The 11,436-nt window shown below is 50.2% G+C and overlaps 1 protein-coding gene across 13 annotated transcripts; it reads right to left on the bottom strand.

Moving 5' to 3' along the window:
* Nucleotides 1-623: 623 nt before the first annotated feature.
* ATXN1L (ataxin 1 like) lies at nt 624-11,405 on the bottom strand. 13 transcript variants are annotated; one of them, XM_081512608.1, is made up of 5 exons: nt 11,307-11,405; nt 9,417-9,484; nt 6,399-8,231; nt 4,376-4,439; nt 624-1,964 (listed from the first exon to the last, which is right to left on the bottom strand). In XM_081512608.1, the coding sequence occupies exons 3-4, from the start codon at nt 8,109-8,111 to the stop codon at nt 4,404-4,406; spliced, it is 1,749 nt and encodes a 582-aa protein (XP_081368734.1). In that variant the 5' UTR covers nt 8,112-8,231; nt 9,417-9,484; nt 11,307-11,405; the 3' UTR covers nt 624-1,964; nt 4,376-4,403. The 13 variants fall into 13 exon arrangements, 10 of the variants coding, with proteins under 10 accessions (XP_081368734.1, XP_081368733.1, XP_081368738.1 ...); XM_081512607.1 differs by having other exon boundaries at nt 6,399-8,228; XR_014060226.1 differs by lacking the exon at nt 4,376-4,439 and having other exon boundaries at nt 5,959-8,228.
* Nucleotides 11,406-11,436: the final 31 nt, after the last annotated feature.

The following is an 11,436-nucleotide window of genomic DNA, read 5'->3' as shown; positions in this document are numbered from 1 at the left end:
GATTTTGTGGCACATGGCAAGTGCTCAATAAATGTGAGTAACTATTATGTATCTTGAGTGTCTCACCCCTTACTAGTGGCGAGCTAAGTTAGAAGTGGTAGCTGGGATTGGAGCTGACTTATTCCAAAAGTTTCTGGCAGTATTCCTGAGAACAGAATTAGAAAAAAGGCCAAAAGTGAGGGCATCTACAGGTCCTTGTGGTTGTGCTAGTACAGTATCTGAGTCTCCAGGTAGACTTCTGGGTCCCTGAGATACAACAGAACGTGTAGACCATGGTTCAGGACTAGCTCACGCAACCTGCCCCCAGCCCACCACATAAAGATGGGTGCCACTTGCTCTTTAGTTCAAGCTCTGCCACACAAGGTTTCGGTCCCCCACCCAAGGGCCACCATCTAAGGCTGGGATACGAAGAAGGCGCAAACACCAAAAGGAAAAGCTAGTAGTTTATATAGATAGATATATAGATATATAGATATTGATATATATTGTGTTTACATAGTCCACAAGTTAAATGCAAGTATCCATAAGAAGAGCATTAACAATAAAAATACAATCTGTGTGTAGCCAAGTACAGAGACTTAAAATGGTAAAACAGCAAAAAGGATCTCACAAAAGTACAAATATACAGTACAAATTGATTTATTTAAAAGTTACAAAAAAGCACAACAAAATAGAGATTATCCTTAGAATTATTAATGCTTTGTTAAAGATCAGGTAGGATTAGAGGGTAAGAAATGGTATTGGGTGGGGGGAGCACCTGACTAGTTCTAAGGCTTTAGATACAATGCAGTTGATTACATATTAATTTAGCCATTACATACTGGGGATAGTAGTTGGGGGATCAGTAATTTATCTACAGGGAACTCCTACACAAATCAGATCCATCCATCAGACCTCCCCAGTGCCGTCCTCTACTGCTCCTCAGGACCCTAAAGCCACTTGGATGACAACATCCCCAACCTCCCTTCTCCACCCCATTCCCTACCCATATATTCTTCCCTCCCCTAAGGTGCTGTGCAAGCTGAGAGCAGTCTGCTCTCTGCAGCTGGAACATATACTGTTTTGGCTACAGGGATCCTGTGTGTGACAAGGGAGGTTGTAGGGGACAGCCTTATTTGTAATACTTTAAGTTTGCCAAGAGTACTGTCAGTCACTTCCCCAACACAAGCTTCTCTTGAATGCGAGTGTCAAGCAAATGAGAGATGAACCCTGCCTTCAGCAACCTCAGTGATGCACTCACTAACCACTCGCGGCTCACAACTATGTGCAAACTCCCTGTGTGGGGAGTGGATGTAAAACCACTGTGTCATCAGCTCGTTCACACTCACATGCGCTCTCTCTCTGTGAAGAACCTCAGTCCCCATGACAGTCATAAAGACCAAAATAAATGCTTGCAAGTTTGACAACAGGTAAAGGCACATGGGCTGCCGCCACACACACTGCAGACCGGAACTCAATTTGAGGCCATCTTCACTGCTGGGCATTTGCAGTAAAATGGCTTGGGGGAATCACACAGACTTTTGAGTTTGCAGTCTACCAGGGGAGGATCTAGGCTTAGGAGAACTAATACAGAAACCTTAGTGTGAAAAGTGCATTTATTACTACTGTTCCTGCTGGGGAGGCTCAGCAGGGCACACCACATCACCTCTCCTCCTTCCGCCCCAGGCACTGTGCATAGTCTGCAGGTAAGGAGAGAGTGCAGTTGACTCTAGCATCTCAAGGGCCAGCATCATCCTAGGCCCAGACCAGACATGTGGCCCAAAAATGGATCCTAGAGTTGAAAGAGCAACTGACAGCTGCCAAGACCCAGACACGTTTTTTTATTATTGCATAATGCGGGAGGCCCTGCCTATCGCAGGGAAGCTGGAGGGTGAAGGCTTCCCAGCAAAGGGCTAACAGGTTCCTGGTCAACATCCAACCTTGCATGGTTCAGATCTTCAACTGTAGTGTACACTTCTTCCCATCTGCAAAGTATTGTAGTTTCAGTGTAGTTTAGTAAACAGCCTCAGAGGCCAGGAAGTCTCCCTATAACTTGGCCTCTGCACTATTTGCTTTAAGACTGTAACTTAAATCTCCCATGGCCAATTCAACCAACCAGGTTCTTTACTCCAATGGACCCAAGCCCTTTCCCAGTCAACCCATGTCTACCCTTTATCTCCAGTGTGATCACTCAACTTTTCAACATGCCTGCCTCTTGCAGGCTGAAATCATACCACCAACCCATGCATCTTCTATGGTGCCCAGTGGTAAAAATAAAACTAAACCCCACCTGAGGGTCTATTTCAAACCCTCCCCCAACCGCAGAATCCATTTAGGAGCCAGATGAACCTCCCTGGGATGCTGACACAGGTCCTAACCTGGTTCCCCATCATTTAATTTTTAAAACAGGATACAAGGTATTATAAATGAAAGAAGCGAATACACAGAAAACACCACTTACAGGACCCACTTGTCTCTTGACTTCAGGAGTCAGATATTTGGAGCCAAAGGGCTCCCAAGACGCACTGAAGCCACATCCCTTTGGATTCACCAGCCCACCAGCAGCATTTCATACTATCCCTACTCAACATGACTTTGCTACAAAGTAACCCTTGCACAGGTAAGGATGGACAGGATGCCTTGGTCTCACCTATACGGCCAAAGACACAGAAAGAGCGCTGTGAAGGGCAGCAGGCAGGACAGTGAATAGACAGCAGCAGTGGCAAAGCAGCACAGACCAAAGCCCCTGATGTGACAACCAACTGAACCAAGAGTGTAGAAGTATCAGTCCAGATCTACTGGCCACCCCTCCTCACTGGGCAGTGCTCAGCTCTGACCTCCCAGTTTCCCCTTCCGCCATGCCAAACCCCCTCCTTGTACATTAATCTTGATAGAAATGGTTATCCAAGACTTGGATGTCTTACCTGTCCTTCATCTGGTCCCCCTACTCCCAAACTGGTGTAGGCATTTCTGTGTAACGCCAGAGTTAGCCATCTTCCTTTCTATGTCTAAGCTCTAGGATGTCCTACCCCTGACACTGGCCTTTTCCAACTGCCCATTACCCTCCAAAGCTGACAGCTTCCCACCAAAACACTCACTCTTTCAAACTGCTCTTAGGTCTCTTATAATAACACTTATGAAATGTTCATGAGGAAGAATGGACACACCATAGGTTACTCATTGCTCATGCCTGGAAGAAAAGACTGAACCAGAGGAAAAGGTAGGGGGAATGCCAGTGCTCTGACCAGGATCTAGAGCACAGAGCTTCTTTCCCTGGGAGACCATACTTTACACAAGACACCTCTGCAGCTCAGCAAAGTCAAGTATCAATATATTACATATGCATGGCACAGTATCAGGGGAAGTGCTGGTATCACCTTACCAGCAAGAGACAGAAGAGGAACAGCAGCAGAAAGCTCAGGACCCAGCTCGCCAAGGTGCACAAGATTTTCTCTTTCCAGAATTAAGTGGAAGTTACCAGGCTGGGCAGTGAGGGGTTTTTGTATTTAAACTACTTGGCCTGTATCTGGTTAGACAAGAGGTTTGCTCCCATAAGGAAGCAGCTCGGTTGGTATCCGTGGTGGATATTTCTTGAGTGTTTACTGTGTGCCTGTCACTATATTCAGTGGATGAGCCTTCCTAATGAGAAAGGAGGTTTCTGAGAAACATGGGTATGAGAAACTGGGAATGAATTGCTGTGGAGCAGCCAGAAATGAGGCCTTCTCTGGAGGCCTCCTCTGAGAGGATTCCTCAAGACTCAGCCCCACAGGCCCCCAGTGTAGAATCAAGCCCGAGAAAGCAGCATTGAGAGAGAACGGGGACAGAGAAGGGAAAGGACATGATCCCAAATGTGTACAAGGTTGAGTGTTCACTAGACATGGTTGGTGTTTGGTTCTGAGGTGAACTGGAGACTGAAGTGATCAGGTCAGTAGTTTCCTTTGGACAGGCCTCCAGAAGCTGACTGACCAGGAAACTGCTTGCAAGGAATGAAACCGTGGAGTGTAGGGCTTGGAGCAAACAAGCCGGTCTCGGTCGCTTTGCTCCCCCAGGAGAACAACCTTTAGCACCTGAACACCAAGAATGACTCCATTCTCAGAACTTCCCCTCCCCCCAGGAGGTAGGTAAGATTATTTATCCCCATTTGGCAGCTGGGGAGGAAGTGAAAGAGTGAGAGGTCACAAGACTTGCCTAAAGTCTTTGACAGAGCAGAGATCAGACCTCAGAGGTTTGGGACTCCGGATGACAGGCCAGGCTTCTGCCAGTCCATCTTGAAAGGCCAGGGTCATACCCTGGAAGAAGCCTTACCAGAGAACTGACTGGACAATACCCTGAGTTGTTTCAAGAGTCTAAAGACCCCTCCCACCCCGCAATACAAACAGAATACCCACCCACCCACCTGAAAGCTGATGGGGGAAGCCTAATTCTCAACATCCACTGGAATCCCACAGTCCAAGCTGATGCTAAAAAGCCACGAAGAAAAAAAAGGGCTTAAGACACGGGGGCACATGCAAGTAAGATCGAAAAAAGTCTTTGCAGAGGAATACTCCACCACGAAATGAAATCTAGGAGACTTTTCAGGTATTGAAATATTATCAAGAGTATCCCAGGGAATTCCCTGGTGGTCCAGTGGTTAGGACTCCATGCTTTCACTGCTGAGGATCTAGGTTCAGTCCCTGATTTGAGGAACTAAAATCCCAGACAAAATTAAAAAAAAAAAAAAAAAAAAGACTATCCCAACACCTTAGAGCTGGCTGTGGGAGGAGACGGCTTGGGGAAGCCCAAATGCTGGGAGAGGGAGTGGAGTAAGGTGGGAGGGACTCTGTAAAAACCTAAGGATGGGCACTGCCCAGCCACCGATACTGGCCCTGACCCAGGGCATAGTTCCATTCTTGTTTCTCCGCCAAACGGTTCAACTACAGAAGAGGAGGGGACATGACTCTGAGTTTTTAAAACTAGAGAATAACTGAAAGGGAAACCAGAGAGACCCCTATATACCAAAAACTAGAGGTCTTGGTCAGAGTGGACAAAACCAGTTTTGTAGAAAGGGAACAGCAATGCAGCTAAAAATTAGGCCCAGGTCAAGACACCAAGCAGACAGGTTAGGTCAGCAGAGGGTGGGGGCAGCGCAGGCACTTAGGCACAACAAAGACAGACAGAGGAACGGGTGGAGGGGCCTGGGGCAAAGGCTCCACTGGTTCTTTTGAAAGTCACCATTATCAACTCAAGATTCAGGACAATTTCAAAGTGGGTCTGGCACACTGAGTAGGAGGGGCTTTGTTAAGTCAGCTGCCCTTCCGGAAACTCTGCCTAGAGCCTGGTCAGTCTGGCCATCAGGTCTTTCTCAAGTCCCGCAACTGGGTCCCTGCCAAGGCAGGTCTCCACTCTGAGCCTTGGAGGGGCTTCTCTCTCCTGGTGGGATCTAGAAGCCTTGTGGGAGGAACAGTGGGGAGAGACGGGAAACGGCTGGAGCAGAGGGTCACGCAGAGTCCCCTGTAAAAAAAACCCAGCCTCCAACATCTGTAACAAAACTACCCTTTAAAGTGCACAGCTCTCAAAAGAAGAGTTCTGGGTGGGAACCCTCTTACTTCCAACCATGGGGCCTCCTGCCCTCCCATCACAAAAAAGAAAGGAAAAAAAAAACAAAACAAAATTTCAGACAGCTGAACTGCTACTATAAGCTGTGGATCATCATTTTTGGCTCTTTCTTTGTTCCCTCCCTCTGCCACCTGCTCCCAAAGCCTCTCTCCTTGCAGGAGCCAGGGATGAAGAGGAAAGAACAGGGGGCCCTGATATTTGGAATGTTTCTTATCCTGCGCGCACCCCCTTTCTTCCTTGGCCCAGGCCTGCTGCTCCCCATCACAGCACCCCAGTGGGGGCTGTTCTGAAAGGATGCCATGGGGTGACAGGTAACAGACCCTGCCTCGGGAGGCTGCCTTCGTGCCGCCTCTTCCCCACCAACCTCACTGCCCAGACAGCTACCCCCTGCTCGGCATGTGCAAATCCTCTGCTCGCTCACGGTGAGGCCCAGCTCTGGGGTGGAGCCCCAGGCTGGGTCTGGGATAGGTTCATTTCCCCGCATTAGAGCGCCCTTCGATGGACAGCTTCACCTCCTGTGGAATGAAAGAGGGACGGAGCAGTGCAGCCCGCGCCTCCTCCCCTTGCGTGCTGTATCTTTGGAAGCTCGGGGCAGGCCAGCAGGCCTGAGCACCAGGCTCCGGCTGCGAAGGCTCTACCGACCGGGAGCCCTCGCCTAACGGCTGGCTTTTCCCATCACTGTCACATTGCTCTCGGGGTCCCAGGACTGTCCTCTCAGGTCTTTCTCGGGGAGGACCCAGCTGGCCTGGGGGAGCACAGCTGGACTGAGAGACTGAGTTACTGTTCAAGCTCTGTAAACTGATAGAGATGCAGACATCTCCCACCTGGAGCCGATGGCAGGGCAGAGAGAAGAGTTGTGCAGTCCGCCCGGGGCTGCAGGAGGACCAGCCCTGGCCATAGACGAAGAAGGGGTGCTCAGGGGGCACCTCGATGCTCACTTTGCTCTGCTGCTCACCCACCACAAAGTGCAGCATGACAAATCCAGGCCACTGGCTCTCCTGAATGTCCACGACTGTGCTTGAGTCAATCTTCAGCCCCCCACTCACTTCGGCACTGCGCACAAAATCCTGTGTCTGGAGGTCCTCCACCCGCTTCAGCTCCCCCGTAGCCAGCTGGATGATGGCGCCCTTCATGAAATGGGAGGGCAAATGGGAAGAGGTCACGGGAGGTGGCGTTGACTCCTTGTCTGGGAAGGTGGCTCTGGCCTGTATGTCCAAACTTGATGCCACCAGGATCTCCGAACCCACAGGCAGCAGGCCTGGGTCAGTTCCAGCGGGCACCAGGTTGCCATTGGCTACAACCACTGCTTTGGGGAGAGGTCTATGCTTCAGGGGTTCCTGATGGGAGTGAGGGGAGACCCCTCGGGCCTGGTTTTTCTCGGCCATCTCGGCGGCGCTCCTGGCTGGCCCTCGCCCCCCGTCCTGGTGGTCGGGGTTATGGTGGGACAGGTTGAGGGGGCTGGGCTCGTCCTTCCTCTGAGCTGCCACCGCCCGGTAGTCCTGAGAAGCTAAAGCACCCACCACCCGCTGGACCTCGAGGTCAGTGTCCGGGGTCCCTCGGTGTGCTGGCACTGCCACCTCCACCTGTGCAGACTGAGAACCTGAAAACAATTGTCCGTCCACCACACATTCGACCACTGGCGCCAGTCCCTGGCCCTCGCCCTTGCTGCTGGGGGAGTCAAGGGCTTCGCTTTCCCGTCTCACTAAATTCCGATCTCGTGGTCTCTGTCCGTTGGCAGCGGCTGCTTCCAGAGCAGGCTGGCCCTCCTGAGGAGTAAGAACTGGGCTGGCACCTGCGGGGGCGGTTTCATGCAAGGTGTACCCAGCAGGGAGCCTGGACATCTGATAATAAATGGGCATCCGGCCTGGAGCGAGGTCCAGTGGCTGAGTACTTGAGTGATGTGGCAACTGCCCAGGCGAGGAGCTGGCAGAGGGGGCTTTGTTGAACGAATGGGCTGGGGATGAAGCCTGCGGGGGAGGAGTGGCTCCTTCTGCCAGGAGTGAGGCATATGGCACAAAGTGTGGAAGGTGAGAGGTGGCAAGGTTGGCAGAAGGAGAAAGGAGGGGACTCGGGAGGAAATTAGGTGGCACGGCATAAGGAAGGCTGTACGGAGACCCGATGAACTGCAGAGAGGTGGACGGGAGCTGAGCATAGTGGATTGGGGGATAGTGGATTCCTGGATGTTGAATCAGAGAAGACGCTACATTAAATGTGGGGGGCAAGGGGCTCATGTTCACCACAGATGGGAGGCCAGTTGGGGAGAAGGTGGCAGGTGGCACAGCCACCTTATACAGCATGCCATACTGGTCCACCGTCAGACCAGTGATGGCCTCGGCTCCATCACCCCCCAGGCTGACTCTGGCTCCTGCCTGGCTCTGCCCGGCCACCACAACCCCTCGGGACCATTCAGAGGCATCACTGGAGGGTGTGTGGTTAGTTGAGCAGCTGGTGGTTCTCCCCATATCCTCGCTGGTCACGGGGAGGTCTCGTTTCTTTGGTGGAAGGCATTCCTGACTCCTCTCATGAACAGGTTTCATATTGCTTTGTGGTGTTCCTGAAGCCTGGAAGGGGTCGGCTGGCTCCTTGGGGCATCAGAAAGGGCTTCTTTGTGGCTCCCCTGCAACCCTCTGTGCTGTTGGCTGGGGCGCCCACATCTGCTAGGGAACAAATCAGAGGCAAAGAACAGTAACCCAGGGGTAAACCAAGTCAAATGGAAGAGCAGGAACTGCATCCATGGAGGAAGATGGAACCAAGGGGACTGCTGGGAAAAAAAAGAGGAATGAGAAAGAGGCAGACAAGGATGCTACCCACCTCACTATCCAGCCAAGGACATGAAAGAAACAATCACAGAAACCACACAGCTACAAGGACAAGCATTCAAAAATGTGTAACGTAACCTACAGGTCCATGACCCCAGGGAAACCAACAACGTAATGATTAGCTCTGTCTCTGATGGGAACCCTGACTATTCTGAGCCTTTTCCCCTAAGGGGGATTTGAACACATGGTCTTTGCTGCTGGGTCCTCAAGTTTTTCCTTTTGTCATCAAATACCACTGTGCTATCTTCTTTCCTGAATATATGAGCTCATCCTTGCTTCCTTTCCCCAGCCTAATTTGGGTTATGATCTCACCTATCCCCCACCTCCCCCCAGGCCTTATCCTCCTTTGCCTCGTATCACCACTACCCCAAGGACGCAGATGTCAATAGGTCCTGAGGTCTGCTTGTTTTTTAAAAACTGCTGTTCCCTAAATATGTTATGAAAATAAGTATCTTCTTTACCTCATGAAATACTACATTCAAACTTGGGCCTTATGAGGAGAGTGATTGTACTGGCATTTTCTAGAACTTATTTCTCCTTTTCTTCCAAGAGCAACAAAACTCTTCTGACTTCACACAGACTTTGTGTTCCCTAGTCTGGTGAGACTTCTTTTCCTCCCATGGGCCACCTTCAATTTGCCTTCTTCACTCATTCCCTTTCTTTTTCCCTTTGCCAATGGCTCCTTTTCTTTGGTAGGGAGGCTCTAGGGACCACTTCTTAAGATTCTGGTTCCATTCCTCAAAACATGCCTCTTTATGGCTATCTCAGGTCTATGTGATTCATAAGAAAGTTCTCTCTCCCCTTTCTCTATCGCCTTTCATACACACTTTTGTCCATTGTCATAACGTATCATTTTGGTCTGAATACTTGAACACCTATGAAATTTGTCACCTGTTTCTTCCAACCAGGCTTCAGTTCTTTGGCTCTGAAAAAAGATTTCTATGATACTAGAATCTGTTCTGTTTTTCCACTGTTGATTCCAGATGTTTTTCTGCAACAAGGTCTCCAAAGCGCCTCTATTACCTGAGCTTCCAGTGGTGCTTCTGAGAAGCTGTAATAAGAAGCAGTGTCCTCCCCACTGGCTTGGGAGCCTAGAAGACAGAAACAGGAATAGAGTAAGCAGGAGCCTAGCCTAGCCTCTGACCATCCCCAGGATCATGAAGAAAGTGAATTCTAAAGCCACAAGGACATTAAAGTCCAGGAGTCCCTGCCTCAGTCTCTTCTCTAGGGGTAACAACACATTAAATTCTAATTTGTAGGAAGACATCTCTGGGAAAAAAATTCCCAAGTGCCAAACTTCACTGTTTTCCTTAACACCGTATTCTTCATTCTCTACCTGTACCTATTCCGCCAAAGGTTAAATTTACTTCCAATCCCAGTTTCAGGTAAATTCACAAAGTGGAAGACTCAACATTGTCTCCATGTGAACAAAGGGAAGCAGGAAAAAAATCAATCTCACGGATTTCATTTTTATTCTGGGCTAATGAAAACACAGATGTGGAGGTTATTTAAATGAGAAAAGAGGCACTGGAGGAAAAAGAACAATTATTTATGTTTCTGGGCCAGAAAAAGAGGTCAAGAGGGAGTCACTAAAAGGGAAGCCTTATTAACAAATTTCCTGGGTAAAAAAAAACAGGCTCCTGTGTGTGTGTGTAAAATTTCTAAGTGACAACTTTGTACCAAGTGCTGAATCAGGTGGGACAGAAACTGAAAGTATTGTCTTCATCCTCAGGTGCTGCAACAACGGGAAACAAAACTGCTAAACTGTCAACATCTGAATCTATACCTGTGAGAAACATTATGCACTGAAGACCAGAGCCTTAATCTCTGAAAACAGAGAAAGTAATACTGACCAGTACTTGGAGAAATTGTTGATAGTACCCACTGTGCTTTCCAAGTCCTACAGAACACTGCAAGCCTCAAACCAAACTGAAGACATTTCTCTCTTAAGGTCGGCAAGGTGCAGACACATGAAAAAAAAAAGTATGAAGACAGGAAAACAAGGTGGAAAGACAAATTCTTCCTTCCATAAACACAAAGTTACACGGAGGGCACAAGTCTTCCATTCCTTCTTTGCCAGCAGTTCCAGTAACTGAAAAGCTGTTAGCTTTCTCTGTCATTTCCAACAGAAAATGGGGTCACATCTTCCATTCCAGAATGATACTTGCCTCTCATAACGAAAACATTAAAGAAAACCTGCCTCTAGGTCACAGAGGAGTTAGCCAAACAGATGCTAATAAAAGGACTGAAAGAGGCAAAAGGTCTGCGGGAGTAACAAAGAGCCAAGACTGTGCACCAGGTTCCCACAACGCAAAACACATTTTGGAATCTGAAACGTTAGCCTCTTAAGAGGCTCAATGAGGATTTCTCCAGGGCAAGACGCAGCCGGTGGCCCTAACGGAGCTAACGGGAAAGGAGGACCATTCCGGAGAGCTGCCGGAGCTGCCAGCACAGCCCAGAATCAAGAGGTTGAATCCAGCCCCAGACTCAAATTCGCTGAGGGCGAGGAGCTTAGAACAGACAGGGGCTAAGGCTTCCCTTGATCCCCCAATCACTGCCTCAAAAGGGGTAAGGCCCGAAATTGGGAATTCTGCGTTTAGAGAGTGGCGGGTCGACCTTTCAAGCAGAGGAATAAGGGCGAGGCCCCGCAGGCGCTGCTTCCTTGTTTGGGGGCCCCTTCCCGCCCCTAGGACTCGGACACCCCGGGCCGCCAGGACACAGCACGGGGCGCAGGAACCTGAGGCCGCTCTCTGGGCTGGGCCGGTGAGAAGCGATCCGGGGTCTAGGTGAGGCCTCTTTCGCTCCCTCGGTACGCGGGGCAACGGGCTCTGGGGGGCCACTTCCTTCAGAGCACCAAGCCCAGGCCTGCTTGGCCCCAGTAAGGTCGGCGGCCTCAATCCAGGCGACACTCACCGGCCCATCTCACGGCGCTCCCCGGGCTCCTCCCGCTGGTCCCGGAGCCGCCGCAACAGCGGCCGCCGCCATCCCCGGCCCCGGAGCCGCCCCACACCCAGCACCCCCCCAGCCGGGCGCCCGGAGATGG

This window comes from Giraffa tippelskirchi, chromosome 7 (genome assembly GCF_054371585.1).
Source record: "Giraffa tippelskirchi isolate mGirTip1 chromosome 7, T2T-mGirTip1v1.2.pri, whole genome shotgun sequence".
NCBI classification, from domain to species: Eukaryota; Metazoa; Chordata; class Mammalia; order Artiodactyla; family Giraffidae; genus Giraffa; species Giraffa tippelskirchi.
Note: the sequence above shows the minus strand (reverse complement) of the source record. Positions and strands in the feature narration are given on the sequence as shown.

What these genes read in the sequence shown, in the direction of transcription:
- ATXN1L (XM_081512603.1), bottom strand. Translation starts at nt 8,111, where the DNA reads ATGAAACCTGTTCATGAGAGGAGTCAGGAATGCCTTCCACCAAAGAAA.